This window comes from Notolepis coatsorum (assembly GCF_963971535.1).
Source record: "Notolepis coatsorum genome assembly, chromosome: 13".
Classification (NCBI taxonomy): Eukaryota; Metazoa; Chordata; class Actinopteri; order Aulopiformes; family Paralepididae; genus Notolepis; species Notolepis coatsorum.
Window position 1 is genome coordinate 5,527,826 of NC_140177.1, and position 16,947 is coordinate 5,544,772.

Sequence of the window (16,947 nt, forward strand, 5' to 3'; positions counted from 1 at the left end):
CAGACTCAGTGTGCGCGCGCATTAAGGATGCAAAAAATAAACGTAATCCTGGTCAGAACAACGGGGCAGACTACAATATAGTTGCACTTGTTAGCCATGCTAGCGATCTAAACAATCGATCCATGCCGAAGCTAACCTCGTTCCCAGCTTTATCTAGGAACTCAGTCACGTGACTCAGCGGGTGTTGCTGATTGGCTCGAAGACACTTGTGTTTACAAACAACAAACCTCTCCCGGAAGTAACAGCTCCCAATAAGTCACTCTCTTGATCTGGCTTTGGTTGGTAGAGTTGACGAGTGTCCCATGATTATACTTACATTGCATTTTAATTGTAGCTTATTTAGGTGTTTTTAATATGTGATGTGAAACTTGTATTTTAAATATTTTTTGTGCCAAATGTATACAGCAGCTGGCTTATTAATCATTTACCTTGGACCATCACTGTCTGTCCACCACGTGTCTTTGGCCCAAATGTCTGCAGTAGAGACATGAACCTTGACCCCGGCGCGTGGACCCGTCACGGGATTGTCTGCTGTAGACATATTAATAAACGTTATTGATTAACCTCTTACTGGACTGTGCTGTCGCAGCCATGTCCCGCAGAGACACAGCCGTGTTTATTATTATCATGTGTCTCTTTGCGTCGTCGTGGTTCCCTCGGGGCCGAGGACACCGGGTCGCCCCCCCCGCGCCGCCGTCATACGTGGCCGCTGTGTACGAGCACCGTGTGATCCTGAACCCCGAGCCCCGCGTGCCTCTGTCCCGGGACGCCGCGCTGCGACACATGGGGAGGAACCTGGACGTCTACGAGGCGCAAGCTGCGCGCGCAGCGGAACAGGTACCGTGTTGTTGTTAATGTTATGTGGTTTATCTGGTGGGTTTGTTGAATCAAGGGTTCTACTGCTGCTAGCCTGGGGTTATAAAGAGTCTGTACCGCTGGACTGGCAGCCAGTGGTGCGTTGTTAATATGGACTGAGCCGGCACGCAGGATAATGGCGCACGGGCACGCGCACGCGCGGCCCCGCGCGCATGCGCATATGTTCCCTCGCGCACATAATAATAATACACTTTGTATAGCCTTTCATACAGAAACTGCAGCTCAAAGTGCTTCACAACAGAAGAAAGACAGGCATAAAATGAGCACATAAAGTGCAGACATATAAAATCAGTTTTTCACATTAGGATCTAACATCCCAACAGGCAACCTTGTTTATGGTTTGATTCAGTTTTAATATAAATAATAAAAATAAAGAGAAGATTAATTAATTATCTACTCAGTCCCAAAGTTTGTGATGTAAATATGGAATGTCCCAAGTTGCTGCTGTTTACAGAGTGTATTGTTGTCCAAAGGTGAATGATGGTGAATGAAGGGTTAAATCAAAACAGTTGTCAATTCCAAACGGTGAGACACGTCCTCATACATCATTCACCTTTGGACAACAATACACTCTGTAAACAGCAGCAACTTGGGACATTCCATATTTACATCACAAAGAGTCCAGACGTGGTTGAAGACACCGGCCTAGCGGCTATTGTTATGATAATGCGAGGTAGCGCCGGGAGGCAGGTAAACAGACGAGCCGAGTCGAGCGCAGCGCGTTCTTGAGTGCACGCGCATGCGCGCACAACCATGCATGTGCGTGCACGCGCTTCTGCTCAAATCTTTAATACTCAGTGAGCTTGCACACCGTGCTACCCCGTCCCATGAACAACGCATGCCTGCTGGCAGCCTTACCGAGACATAGCCTACCACGTCCACAGGTCAGACTAACATGGAATCATTCTTAATAAACTATGATAATAAGCAGTGGTGCGTTATTGAAATCATCTGGGGTGACACGCACCACGTGCACGCGCGCTCCCGCGAATGCGCATTTAATGTCCCCTCGCTTGGGCACAGACTAAAGACAGTGCCTAATTGCCTCTACGAATGGAATGTAACACGTCTTCACAACAAGTTAGGTGTGAATGTGTCTGAGAACGTATTTAACACACCTGACGACCGGCGCTATTGATATGCAAATAGCGAGTGAGCTTGCACACCGTGCTACCCAGTCCCATGAACAACGCATGCCTGATGATAAGTGGTGTGTAGTGGTCGTTTTAGAAGTGTCTGCAAAATCTGATTATACTGAAAATGGGGGACCCTGATGGAAACAAGGCGAAAGTCTTTCTCTGGTCTGCCTGCATCCCCATTCTGCAATCTGTTAATAACATTTTCAATCAATCAATCAATCTGATGGGTTTACTCTGTACTTTGACTATAATAACGTGTCCTAACTGAAGCTGCTTCCCACTCCCCCCTCTGCCAGGGAGCCCAGATCCTGGTGTTCCCAGAAGATGGTCTTCACGGGTTCAACTACAGCCGTTCCTCCATCTCTGGTTACCTAGAGACCATCCCTGACCCCCTGCAGGAGAGCTGGAACCCCTGCACTGAGCCAGGCAGACACAACAACACCGAGGTCCACACACACAGACGCTGACACACACACACACACACTCACAAACACACACAAACACAATAAACTATTATTTACATTTAGTCATTTAGCTGAACGCTTTTATCCAAAGCGACTTACAAGTTTTGTACGACAAGTCATCAGGAAGGAAGGGCACAACTCTATCAGCTGAGTAACAATGTTCATCAAAGTGTTGCGTGCTACAGTGTAGGTTAGTATATTAGGACGCATGTTAGCAGGTTAGTTAGGGTTAGGTCTTTAAAAAAAAGGATTTTTTTTTAAATTTCAGATAATGGTTGAAGAAGTGCGTCTTTAGTCGACGGGTTTCGGCTGCTGTCCTAACTGGGGTGGGTGCTATACACTTACAACTAGATGTGCACCGAGAACCATTTCTGCTTTTTTACTTACTTTCTCTTTACTGTATGTACAGTAGCACACTCTCAGGGACTCATAAGAAACAAGCGTTTCATTATAAAGTATCCTGTATTTTGTTCTGACAAATAAAAACAAACTTGAACGTAAACTTGCTGACCAAATAGAAGTACATCCTTTTGATTATGTAGATACCGAGCGAGTACCAATATGCACACTTTACTTTACTTTATTCTTAAATTGTGGCGGTGGGTGAAGGGGGTCATCCTTTCTACAGTTACATCCATCTAGTTTTAAATCTACCCAAATACCAGCCTCCCATTTGATGTTCCAATGATGTCTCATAATTGTCATCAGCTCTGTGCCAGTACTCTTCTTGGTATCTGTGACATCTGTGCACGTCTACTTACAGCCAGGGGTATAAAAAGTACCCAGAAATTATACTTAAGTGAAAGTATGGGTACCGTCTCAAAATCGTACTCAAGTAAAAGTCAGAGTATCTGGCTAAAAACACACTTGAGTAAAAGTAAAAAAGTTAAGTTTAGTACTTAAGTACTAAAAAGTAAAAGTAAAAACTTTTTACGTTAACGTTAGTTCGGCCAGAGAAACAAATAATACTAATTAAAATGGTTGGACCTGCGAGATTTGTACTTTGTAGGTCTGCATTTTAAATGTAAGGAGTAAAAAAAAGTATGTTTTTTTTTCTCTGAAATGTAATGGAGTAAAAGTACAAGTATACAAACCTAATAATACTCGAGTAAAGTACAAATCCCCCCAAAACAGTACTTAAGTATTGTAACGAAGTACAATTACTCAAGTCCTTTACACGCCTGCTCACAGCTAAGCATGACGTCGTACAACATGCACACGTACACACACGCTCATTGTCTGCATGTTCCACTCGCAGGTCCTGCAGAGGTTAAGCTGTATGGCGCGTCGCCACGGCCTCTACCTGGTGGCCAACATGGCCGACCTGCAGCCCTGCCCTCTGACCCCTGACCCCTCCTGCCCTCCTGACGGACGCTGGCAGTTCAACACAAACGTAGTCTTCAGGTAAAGGGTCCTTAGCCTCAGAACGGTGGCTAGCGCTCGAATGTATAAAGTACACATGTATGATTGATTATTTTATTTCCGTGTCATGCACACAAAGTGCCCGACCCTCATGGGTTTGTAAGACACCAAGAATACCGTTGCAGTGTCCCGTTATTACATTTCATTATCTAAATACGGATTACATGAATACACATTACAGCCGTGTCTTAAACAAAGTATTCTGCCTTCTCTCTCCAAAGCTCGACAAATAGAATCTGCTACAAAAACAGTTCCCTTCCTGAAGCACAACTCAAGTTGTTCATATTCATCCTGCTCAAGAAAATCATCATAAATGGACATTGTACTGAAAAGTACTTCCCTTACGTCCTCGTAGACGGGACAGTGAAACGAAAAATGTACCTCATTCTGAATTCCTAAGAGTGCTGATTTGATGTCAGTTTAACGCAAGAAGTTCTCACCACTCCTGCTCCTGTACCCCCCCCCCCCCCCCCCCAGCTGATATGATGAATTGAAAATGGGGGACCCTGATGTAAACAAGACGAAAGTCTTTCTCTGGTCTGCATCCCCTTAACAATTGTGTGTATTGAGCCGTACTGTATTGTACCCATTCTGCAACCTGTTAATAAAGTTTTCAATCAATCAATCAGCCCAAACAGTAGGTTCAGCTCGTGCTGAGGGGGGGGAGGGGGGAGGGAAGAGCCACAGCACGTTTCTCCAGTTATTTTGGAACGTCTTTGGTAACTCGTAGATCTCTGACTGTACTCTTAATCTTTTTTTTATTTATTCTTTATTTTTGACTACCTGAATGTTCATTGTGAGCGATCTGTGGTGCTGAATTTCCCTCGGGATCAATAAAGTATTTCTATTGTTTTTTTTATATAACTTTTTTTATTGGAAGTTTTCAAAAAATAAAAAGTACAGATAGTTATACAAATTATACACCCCCCCCCCCCATTTATCCGTTCCTATCCCCTAGCCCCTCCCCATCCCACCCACGGAGAGCGATAACAAACATACAATACAAAAAAATGAAAGATTTTTAATAAAAAAATAGTAAAAAATATGTGACAGAAAAAAAGAAAAAAAATGAATTTTTTTTTAAATGATTTTCAAAAAAAAAGTAAAAAAAAAAAAAAAAAAACCCGATAACTACGATATTAATATAACTGCGGTGAGAAGACAAAGTATTTCTCTTCTCTTCTCTTCTATGACCACGCAGCTCGGAGGGCCTGCTGGCGGCACGGTACCACAAACACAACCTGTACTTCGAGAGAGCCTACGACGCGCCGCCGCGCCTGGAGCTCGTGACGTTCCACACGCCCTTCGCCGGGGAGTTCGGCGTTCTCACCTGCTTCGACCTCCTCTTCCACGACCCCGCGGTGGCCCTGGTGGAGAGGGTGGGAAATACACACACATCGATACGTTGGAACTCTGACACACACACACACACACTTCATCTCTAGTTCAAACGGGGACATTCCATCTCTAATCCATTCGTTTCATGTCCTTTTCACCCCCCCACTTCCCCCAAGCTGTGGAACAGTTCACCTGTACATATTAGATCTGCCTCCAAGCTGTGGAACAGTTCATATTTACATATCAGATCTACAAGCTGTGGAACAGTTCATATTTACATATTAGATCTGCCTCCAAGCTGTGGAACAGTTCATATTTACATATCAGATCTACAAGCTGTGGAACAGTTCATATTTACATATTAGATCTGCCTCCAAGCTGTGGAACAGTTCATATTTACATATTAGATCTGCCTCCAAGCTGTGGAACATTTATATTTACATATTAGATCTGCCTCCAAGCTGTGGAACAGTTTATATTTACATATTAGATCTGCCCCCAGCTGTGGAACAGTTCATATTTACATATTAGATCTACAAGCTGTGGAACAGTTCATATTTACATATTAGATCTACAAGCTGTGGAACAGTTCATATTTATATATTTATTAAATGTTGTACTTTGTATTGTGCAGCACTTTGGTCAACCTCGGCTGTTTGTAAACGTGCTGCTACATGAATGCATCACGTGACCTCTGACCCCGTCTCTCAGGGCGTGCGTCAGCTGGTGTACACCGCCGCCTGGATGAACCAGCTGCCGCTGCTGGCGGGCGTCCAGTTCCAGCGGGCCTTCAGCCTGGGCGCCGGCGTCTCCGTCCTGGCCGCCAACATCCGCAGCGACGCGCTGGGCATGACCGGCAGCGGCATCTTCAGCCCCGCCTCCGGCCTGCACCACCACGCCCGGCCTCCGGGGGAGCCGGAGGAGGGCCGGCTGCTGGTGGCCAGGGTGCCCGTCCTGGACCCCCTGTGGCTGGAGGGGAGGGCGGCCCGGGGGGGGGAGGGGCAGGGAGGAGGGGAGGAGAGAAGCCCAGATGACCCTCAACACTGTGTGCAGGACGACGAGAGCTGTCAGGACGCTCTTCCTCCTCCTCCTCCTCTTCTTCCTCCCACCTCTCCATCCAGCCCTGCCTCCTCCTCCGTCACGTTCACCTCCTCCATGATGTATGACCCCTTCACATTCGTCCTCCTACGCGGCCTGGAAGGGGAGGAGACCGTGTGCGACGGCCCTCTCTTCTGCTGCCGCTTGCAGTACCGCCGCTCGCCACGGGAGGGCAGTGCGGAGCTCTATGCGCTGGGTGCATTCGCCGGCACACACACGGTGAACGGGCGCTACGCTCTGCAGGTGGGTCGAGCACATCGACGCTTTGTTTTTTTCAAGGTTTTTATAAATATATATATATATTTTTTTTAAACTTAAATTTTTATTAACAGTTTTTAGACAGACAGCACTTACAAAAAATAAATAATAAATAAAGAAACTAGCATCACAATAAAAACAAAAGAAAAAACAGTGCACATAAATATTTACATGGGTATCATGGTTAGTTGTCTGGTTCCCCTACTGTTGTTTTCTAGGTATTTGATACAAAGGCTGATTGTGTATCTCCCAGCATAAACAGGTAATTCCTACTCAAAGATGATAAATGCTGACTAAGGCTTGTATGTGTGATCTGGGTCCAGAGACCCTCCTTGAGCTTCTTTCTTCCCTTATCCTTCGTCCTTTCTTTTTTTTTTTCTCTTGTTTATTAACTTTCACTTTGCCTTTTGGTTCACCCATACACAAACCACATCATCCCTGAATATTTAATATCACACCGTTAAACAGACATAAATAATAAGGTATAAAAACATTCAGCAATTGTAATATCCCAAAAAACAAAATAGAAAATATTAACTAAAGTACAGGTGTGTGACATGGGTTCATAGACCCTGCTTGAACATCTTTCCTCCTTTACCCTTCGCCCTCTTGTGTTGCATTTGGTTCCTCCTCTGTGATGTCGTTCTCGTTCCTTTTATAATCCTCCCACTTTCCCCATCTTTCCCCAAATTTCTCTTCCTGTAACCTCAGCATGTGTGTTATCCTTTCCATATCCTGTATTTCTTCCACTATTCCTACCCATTGTGCTATTGTCGGTGGGTCTTCCTTGTACCACAGTCTCGTTATTGCTTTTCTGGCCGCTATCAACATTATCTTTATTAAATATTTGTCCCCCCCTTGTATTCCCTCGTGTGTCCGGTCTCCTAAGTAAAGCACCAGTCCTGTTTGTGGTAGCCCGTATCCTAATATTCTGATCATTGCTTCCCCTATCTCCTCCCAATACCCCTTCAGCTTCTGACATCCCCAGAATATGTGCGTGTGATTTGCCCCCTCCTTCCCACACATCCTCCAGCATGCTCTTTGTGTTGGTGCATATTTTCCCTTCAGCTCTGGGGTTATAAAGAATCTGATTATGTTTTTCCATCCAAATTCTCGATCCTGTTGTTGAATGTTGTACCTCGCATATGTTCCCCCATTCCTTCCCTGTTATTCCTATCTCTAGTTCTCTCTCCCATTTCTCCCTTATATAATCGGTCGTGTGTCCCTTGCTGGTCATTATAGCCCGGTACAGTGCTGATATTACTCTTCCTTGCCCCCCTTCGTATGCCCATACTATCATCTTTATTATTCCATTCTGTTCCTCGTCTTTGGCCCCCCTTATTTCTTTGTTGTAGTAGTCTCTAACCTGTAGATATCTGAAGTGGTCCCTGTTTTCTAGTCCAAATTTCTCCTTTAATTTTTGTAGTGTCTGCATTTCTCCCTTCTCTATAATTTTGCATATCGCTGTTGCCCCCCCCCTCTCCCACCTTCTGAATCCATGGTCTAACCTCCCTGGTTTGTATAAATATTCTTAACACACCTACCGTAATACTTATTAATGTGCCTCGACATGAATGATGCATTCTTGCTTGGATCAATCCATCTATAAAAGCAATAGTTTCAATAAAGATCGTAAAATACAGCTAAATATTTATAATTAATTACATATAATATGGCTTGATACATATAGATGTAAGAGCCAATAAGGGACCAATTGATTAATAATAATTCAGTTAAAAAGGATTAAAATAGCTAATGATAATTTCATTATAATTCACAAGGTTTAAAATAGTCTAAAATGGATAATTTAGTCATGTATAAATAATAAAAACGTTTCTATGAGTTAAATTCTATGTTATGACATCACTGTGTGGTTGGATGTAACCTGGTCAGTTTGTTATGACATCACTGTGTGGTTGGATGTAACCTGGTCAGTTTGTTATGACATCACTGTGTGGTTGGATGTAACCTGGTCAGTTTGTTATGACATCACGGTGTGGTTGGATCTAACCTGGTCAGTTTGTTATGACATCACGGTGTGGTTGGATGTAACCTGGTCAGTTTGTTATGACATCACGGTGTGGTTGGATGTAACCTGGTCAGTTTGTTATGACATCAGTGTGGTTGGATGTAACCTGGTCAGTTTGTTATGACATCACGGTGTGGTTGGATGTAACCTGGTCAGTTTGTTATGACATCACTGTGTGGTTGGATGTAACCTGGTCAGTTTGTTATGACATCACGGTGTGGTTGGATCTAACCTGGTCAGTTTGTTATGACATCACGGTGTGGTTGGATGTAACCTGGTCAGTTTGTTATGACATCACGGTGTGGTTGGATGTAACCTGGTCAGTTTGTTATGACATCAGTGTGGTTGGATGTAACCTGGTCAGTTTGTTATGACATCACTGTGTGGTTGGATGTAACCTGGTCAGTTTGTTATGACATCACGGTGTGGTTGGATGTAACCTGGTCAGTTTGTTATGACATCAGTGTGGTTGGATGTAACCTGGTCAGTTTGTTATGACATCACGGTGTGGTTGGATGTAACCTGGTCAGTTTGTTATGACATCTGTGTGGTTGGATGTAACCTGGTCAGTTTGTTATGACATCACTGTGTGGTTGGATGTAACCTGGTCAGTTTGTTATGACATCACTGTGTGGTTGGATGTAACCTGGTCAGTTTGTTATGACATCACGGTGTGGTTGGATGTAACCTGGTGAGTTTGTTATGACATCAGTGTGGTTGGATGTAACCTGGTCAGTTTGTTATGACATCACTGTGTGGTTGGATGTAACCTGGTCAGTTTGTTATGACATCACGGTGTGGTTGGATGTAACCTGGTCAGTTTGTTATGACATCACTGTGTGGTTGGATGTAACCTGGTCAGTTTGTTATGACATCACTGTGTGGTTAGATGTAACCTGGTCAGTTTGTTATGACATCACTGTGTGGTTGGATGTAACCTGGTCAGTTTGTTATGACATCACGGTGTGGTTGGATGTAACCTGGTGAGTTTGTTATGACATCAGTGTGGTTGGATGTAACCTGGTCAGTTTGTTATGACATCACTGTGTGGTTGGATGTAACCTGGTCAGTTTGTTATGACATCACGGTGTGGTTGGATGTAACCTGGTCAGTTTGTTATGACATCACAGTGTGCTTTTTGATGTGGTTGGATATTGATGGAAGCTGTTTTCTGACCATGCTTTGGACATGTCATTTATTTTTCAAGTTTTCAAGTAAACATTTAAAAACAAAGCAAAGCAAATACATTTAGTTGACTCCAAGTGGTCCAGTTACTGAGAACCACCCAGAAAGTACCCAGAAATTATACTTAAGTGAAAGTATGGGTTCAGTCTCAATCTTACTCAAGTAAAAGTCAGTATCTGGATAAAAACACACTTGAGTAAAAGTCTAAAAGTTTCTACTTTTAAATGTACTTAAGTACTAAAAAGTTAAAGTAAAACTTTTTCTATTCTTCTGATAGCAGGTGTTTAACACATTGAGTGCCACGCCCCTTCCGGGAAGTGACCCCTTCCTTGCCGTCCATTAACCCCATGTAAACGTAGTTGTAGTTTGTAGAGCTAAACCTATATTTTATAGTATAGCTGTGGGTCTAATAACGCCGTCGAGTCTCAGTGAGTTGCTTCCAGTCAACGTGCAAAAAACAGATTCTTTTTTCATCCGTACATTTCCGTTTATACCGTTTTGAATATGAATATAGTTTGGTTGCTTCTGAGTAATTCCAGGGAGAAGACGCGAAAACAGCGTTTTTGTGTAATTCAATAAACACTGTAATTTTTTGCCTGATTATCGGATCTTCCTGAAATCAACGCTAGATCATCATTATTATCCTTCATCGTGCAAGCATGCAATGTGGTTTAGACCGGCGCGCCCCCCCCCCTCCTGCAACCCAACGGCAAACAGCCACACACATAAAACACAGATAGCTTGGGCGGCTGATTGGCGCAGTGGGCAAGGAGCTCGCCTCTAACGCAGGAGACGCTGGGTTCGAGCCCAGCTCTCGACGTTGCTACCGGCTGGCCGGTCGTTCATACTAACACAATTGGCAAGTGTTAGAGGGTGGGAAAGCCGGTGGGTGGGGATTGGACGTTGTGGACAGCGACTCCTACAGGTCGGTTGGGTGACGCCGGTGCGGCGGAAGCAGGAAGTAGCGGGGGCAGCGTGAGCCTCCCACGCGTTACTCCTCCTCGCCACTGAGAGTTCGAGCTGCTGCTGCGGTGAAAAGATGCGACAGGCTGCCTCCTCGTGTACCGGAGGGGACACGTGATGCAAGGCTTCTGTCCTCACTACAGCCGACCAGTGGGAGGCATAGTCTAGCGACGTTCAAGACAGGGGAGGGAAGAATTGGATAATACGAAATTGGGATGGGAGAAAAATAGAAAATGGGGAGAAAAAGTGGATAAAAAAAAAAAAAAAAAAAAACACAGATAGCTTCAATCGCGGTAGAAATAAATATCAGATCAACGCAAGCGTTCATATATAGTGTCCTTACCTGGTATCTGATGTAATGCAAAAAAAATAATCCAATTATCTGATCGCCATTCCAGTTATCCACAGCGATCCTGTCTCAGACGTTGTTGGGCATTACTTATCAACGGGCGGGCAGGGTCAGTAGTCCAAACCATCCCTACAAGCGTGTGTTTTGCGTGAGTGTTTAGGACCCGCCCCCACACCGCAGCTCGGTAGAGAAAAGAAACTAACCCGTTTCTAATGGAGTGCAATAATGGCCGAAGGCGTTAGAGAGGGCGGTATAAGACCGTCTGCCAGCTCAGACACACTGAGAACAGTATGCACAAGGTGCCCCGCTGAATTATGAATGGCAATAGCGATTAAAAGAAATACAGTGAGAAAAACGTAGATCTACGTTTCCGGCACTCAACGATCGGGCGACAGAACCGTAGTTCTACGTTTTCGGCAACCAAATGGTTAATCAAAGATCCCCACTTTCTAGTCTTTCACAAGGACCAATCAGCATGGGTGGGTTAACTTTCCATCGATGGGGATTTGATTGGCGTTATCGTTAACGTTAGTTCGGCCAGAGAAACAAATATACTAATTTAAATGGTTGGACCTGCGAGATTTGTACTTTGTACTTTGTAGGTCTGCATTTGAAATGTGAGGAGTAAAAAGTATGTTTTTTTTTTTCTCTGAAATGTAATTGAGTATAAGTACAAGTATACAAACCTAATAATACTCGAGTAAAGTACAAATCCCCCAAAACAGTACTTAAGTATTGTAACAAAGTACTATTACTCAAGTACTTTACACCCCTGCCACAAGAGGGCAACATAGGAGCCCTGCAGTGTGTGAGCGTTTGTTTATTACACAACAGCTTGGAAACACCCTACTTTAACCCCCGTCTGCAGGTCTGCGCGCTGGTCCGCTGTGCGGGGGCGGAGCCCAGCTCCTGTGGACAACACGTGGAAGAGGCGGAGTCCAGAGTGGACTTCCTGTTGGAGGGGCGGTTCGCCACGCGGCACGTGTACCCGTCGGTGCTGGCGAGCGGGCTGGTCCTGGATCAGCCAGAGCGTCTGGAGAGGACGGCGGGGGGCCGGGTGGCCCTGAGACACTCACACATGACCGCTGGACTGGTCACGGCCTGTCTCTATGGCCGCATGTATCACCTGGACCATGAATGAACTGTGTGTGTGTGTGAGAGAGAGGGGTGTGTGTGTGTGTGTGTGTGTGTTAGGGGGGCTGGGCGATTCATCGATTTTATCGATTCATGATTTAGGATTTTTTTTTTTAAATAAAAATAGATTTAAAAAATTTAAATGTCCCCTAAGAGTCACCCTTTATTTAAAAAAAAAAGTGATGTTTGGTGAAAGTTAGATTTGCACTTTATTAATCCCAATAGGGAAATTCATTCTTGTTTGATGATCAAGAGGCACATTTTATTTGTTTTAAGTTAAGTTTGGTGAAAAAGCAAGTTATTGCACTATTAATCCCAATAGGGACATTCATCTTTGTTTGATCAAGAGTAACCTTTTATATATTATAAATTATATATTATTATTTAAAAAGAAAATTAAGTGAAGATAGGTGAAAGTTAGGTTTGCACTTCAATCCCAATAGGGAATTAATCTTGGTTTGATAATCTTTTTGTGTCAAATAAAAACAAAGCTTATTTGAATGATTTCCTTGGCGTTTCTAGTTTTTAAGAGAAAAAGACGATTAAAATCGTAAATCGGATGTGGTGTGAAAAAATCTGAGATTTTATTTTTAGGCCATATCGCCCAGCCCTAGTGTGTGTGTGTTCACATGCCCCAGGATAGTTCAGTCAATATTTGTGAGCACCACTCTCTTCTAAAGCTAGAAATTGGAGAGAGAACGCTCCAATCAGTGATGTGACTGGGATGTAAAAATCTGGGGCTGCTCCATAAGCTATGAATGGGGCCCTGACTTTGTGAGGCAGTATAAGTGTTTGTGTGATAAGTATGTGTAGCTCTTACACAGGTTTTAATTATGGGAAATGCTCCTACCGTCTTCTCCAGAGTCAGACAAGAAGATACAGTAGATACCAATTTCCTCTCTGTGCGTTCAGTAGAAAGCTATCCGGCTGCACGCTAGCTTAGTTTAGCACAAATGAATGGAAGCGGACATGTATTGATTGATTGATTGATTGATTGAAAATGTTATTAACAGATTGCAGAATGGGTACAATACAGTACAGCTCAATACACACAATGACCACTTGGGGGTGGACCACTTTTTTTCAAACGTATTCAAGAATAAACATCATAACCATGTCACAACAGCAGTTATAATGTATATTTTCATCAATACGTTTGTTTACCAATAGGTTAAAGTGTTATTAGTGAGATTTTAGTCTTAAAAAATGTGTTGTTATCGCGGAAATCGGCCATTTTGAATTACCGGCCTTCGGTGAATGTAGTCATTTTGAGAAGAGGACATCCAGAGCTTTCAATGAGCGTTGGAATTCTTTTTAAACTACACTTCCCAAAGGCTTCTAGCTTTCTGCAAGCAAATTACTTGCTGATTATTATTTTTTATTTCTCTTATTACTCTGGATTATATACCACAAAACTTAAAAAATGGCGGAGCTCTTGCAAGAATTAAAAAGCTACTGTACATACAGTAATTTCATTATCTGTTCTTATGCACGCCTGGTGATACTAAATCCAAATTGAACTCGGTCATTTGAAAGAGAAGATCTGGCCCAATCCATAAATGTGCGAATTGGCTATAATAAAGTCATTTATAGGCCTGATATTCTATATTCTATAATAATATTTCAAATTGCATTGGTCCAGATGGGAGAATTCAGTACTGTATCTACAAAACCTTCAGTTTAATCATCTTCCCTTTATTCATTTCCTTAGATTTCCTGTACACGTGATCTCAAGAAGGTACTGAACGAGCTCAGTGGCCGTTTTTCATGTCTGGTCATTTTCAGCATGGTGTTATTCACTGTCAAAGATGCAAAGAAAAATCATAATTCATATTCTCCTTTGTTTCATCACAATTTAAGCAGACACAATATTTCGGACATTGGGAATACATTCACTGAGGTCCATAGATGTCCCTAGATACCAAGAACATGCTAATGGACCTTGTAGAAGTGGAGCAATATTCCATTTACCTAGGTATGTATTTTAGGCGGATTTTCAGAAAATAGGGCTCCGAGCCTAAGAGCTTAACTCAAAAAGAAATGCCTTTATTTTACTTCTTTATAGCTCGTTATTTAAGAACATTTGCACCGAGGTTCAGTCTGCTGCTCATCTTTCAATGTCCTTTTCTCTTTCGTTCCCTCACTCACACACCCACACACACACACACACAGTATCAGCTGTTCTTACCTGTCTCCAGTACAGTACATAGACAATAAGTAGTTAAGAGTCCAGAGTCACATGGTCATCTTACTACGACAGCCGCTCTTCAACAAAGGCCTTTTGTAGTGTCGTTCACATCAACAGACTTCTACAACCAATCACATCATTAGAATACAGTACATCCACCGGGCTGTCAATCAACTGCTGTCTGGACAACTTTCATTCAGTCCGATTCACTGAAGTCCTTCTCCTGCGGGGGGGGGGGGGGGGGTCAACTAGGCTTTAGAAAGGTGAGTGACAGCAGGGTCTGTGTGCATTATGACAGCTCAGGAGGGAGGGTCCTGTGAGTGACAGCTCAGGGGGGAGGGAGGGTCCTGTGAGTGACAGCTCAGGAGGGAGGGAGGGTCCTGTGAGTGACAGCTCAGGGGGGAGGGAGGGTCCTGTGAGTGACAGCTCAGGGGGGAGGGAGGGTCCTGTGAGTGACAGCTCAGGAGGGAGGGAGGGTCCTGTGAGTGACAGCTCAGGGGGGAGGGAGGGTCCTGTGAGTGACAGCTCAGGAGGGAGGGTCCTGTGAGTGACAGCTCAGGGGGGAGGGAGGGTCCTGTGAGTGACAGCTCAGGAGGGAGGGAGGGTCCTGTGAGTGACAGCTCAGGAGGGAGGGAGGGTCCTGTGAGTGACAGCTCAGGAGGGAGGGAGGGTCCTGTGAGTGACAGCTCAGGAGGGAGGGTCCTGGGAGGAAAGGTCAACAGCACAGCAGGGAGGAGACAGGAGCCCTTGGTCCTTTTGGTTCAGATTGTCTCCCGTTTCCTCCATAAAGACTCAAAGAGTTCCAAAACAGAGCTCTAGTCTCTTCTAACGGAGTAAAACAAGAGACATTTTAAGAGAGAACAGGGAGGAGGGGTTTCATAAACAACAACAATAGTGTTTAAAGTTGTTCTAGGTAGTAGTCTGGTAGAGATGTAGCGTTTGTTCATCTTGAAGTCATTTGTCCTCCTTTCTAAACCCCTCCCTCTCTCTCTCTCTCTGCCTGAAGGAGACGAAACATACGCACCTGTAGCGCTGAGTGACAACATATCAACCTGTAGCGCTGAGTGACAACATATCAACCTGTAGTGCTGAGTGACAACATATCATTGTCACCGGTATGGCTGTCCGCATTATGTCATTAATTGCGTGCATGTGTGGGAGAGGTCGATCAGTTAGCCACGTTAGCGTGAGCTAGGTTAGCCAGTTAACGTGAGCCAACGTTAGACGGAAAGACAATGTAACTAACGTTACTGGTGAAAAAGTGATTTACCTTGGGAGTACTCCTTTGCCAACTTGCTGTACTTTGCTCGCAGGTCTGCAGCCATTATTGCTGGATTATGAATAGTGAATTACTTTAGCCAAGGTAACGTTAAAGCTAAAACTAGCTTTTCAGCTAGCTCTTCAGCTAATGCTAATAATAACACATCAGAGCTCCCCGTCACACCTGCTCTGTCGGGACGATGGCATGTAAGAAAGTATCTTGTTTTATAACGTTCACTCTCAGCAGGAGGATACCGCACGTGTTGTTGATAAATGACGTCATTATGGTATCGGAGGCTAGACTTTTGGCGTACTCGCCGATACCGATACCGGCATTTTAGGCTGTGTATCGGAGGCATTTCCGATACTGGTATCGGTATCGAAACAACATAATCAACCTGTCATGACCAAACCCTGTCAGTAGTAGTATATTAATAACCCTTTCACTGCCACACGACAGAAGGTTAGCCCTTTACTATCACACAACCGACGGCGATGCTCCATCGTTAGCATCCGCGGAGCTAATGATGCTAACGATGGAGCATCGCCGTCGGTTGTGCGATAGTAAAGGGCTAACCTTCTGTATCGTCAGTGAAAGGGTTAACCGGCTGCCGTGTGGCAGTGAAAGGGTTAAGACATGTACCCGCTACAGAAGAGGAACCTCTTTGCATCGAGAGCCGTCTTCACCGGTGACGACCGAGCTCCTTCGTACCGTAGTATATAGACCTAGAGTTTTACCTCATCTTATTTATTATGCATATTTAAAAATATATATATATATTTGCGCCCCCGTGTTCTTTCATATTGTGATATCAATACGAGTTGGATATACTGTTCATCCCTCACATGTTTGATTCACAAAATGGCCGGCGTTTTTGGAAGAGGCTCCCCCCCCCCCCCCCCCCCTCACCCAGCAGGCCTGCCTACACACGTCAACAAGCCTGCCCCCCCCCCTCCCCCTCCTCCTCCTCCTCCTCCTCCGACCGCTCTCTCCTCTTCCCGTGATCTCCGTTAAAGGCTCCTGAGTGGTCGGCCAGCCCCGCCAGTCCAGAGGCTCTGTAGCCAATAAGGGTGCAGGGGCGGGACCCCGTCGGGGGGGGGGGGGGGGGCGTGTCCGTGTCCCTCAGTACGTCTCTGAGTCGGAGTCGTTGAGCTCCGTCGTCCGCGGAGGCCGAGGACAGCGGGCGGTCGGCCCGGCAGCGCGACACGTACGGGGGGGCCTCAGGGAGGGCGAGGTGTCGAAG

At 44.7% G+C, this 16,947-nt stretch overlaps 1 protein-coding gene across 1 annotated transcript; it reads left to right on the forward strand.

Annotated features, from left to right (window-relative positions):
* Positions 1-251: 251 nt before the first annotated feature.
* Positions 252-13,352, forward strand: btd (biotinidase). Its single transcript, XM_084327274.1, has 6 exons — positions 252-837; positions 2,312-2,461; positions 3,738-3,883; positions 5,103-5,280; positions 5,951-6,580; positions 11,990-13,352. The coding sequence occupies exons 1-6, from the start codon at positions 592-594 to the stop codon at positions 12,260-12,262; spliced, it is 1,623 nt and encodes a 540-aa protein (XP_084183400.1). The 5' UTR covers positions 252-591; the 3' UTR covers positions 12,263-13,352.
* Positions 13,353-16,947: the final 3,595 nt, after the last annotated feature.

Coding starts and splice junctions, on each gene's coding strand:
- btd (XM_084327274.1), top strand. CDS start 592: ATGTCCCGCAGAGACACAGCCGTGTTTATTATTATCATGTGTCTCTTT. Junction 5,281..5,950: donor CGGTGGCCCTGGTGGAGAGG/GTGGGAAATACA, acceptor CCCGTCTCTCAG/GGCGTGCGTCAGCTGGTGTA. Junction 6,581..11,989: donor ACGGGCGCTACGCTCTGCAG/GTGGGTCGAGCA, acceptor CCCCGTCTGCAG/GTCTGCGCGCTGGTCCGCTG.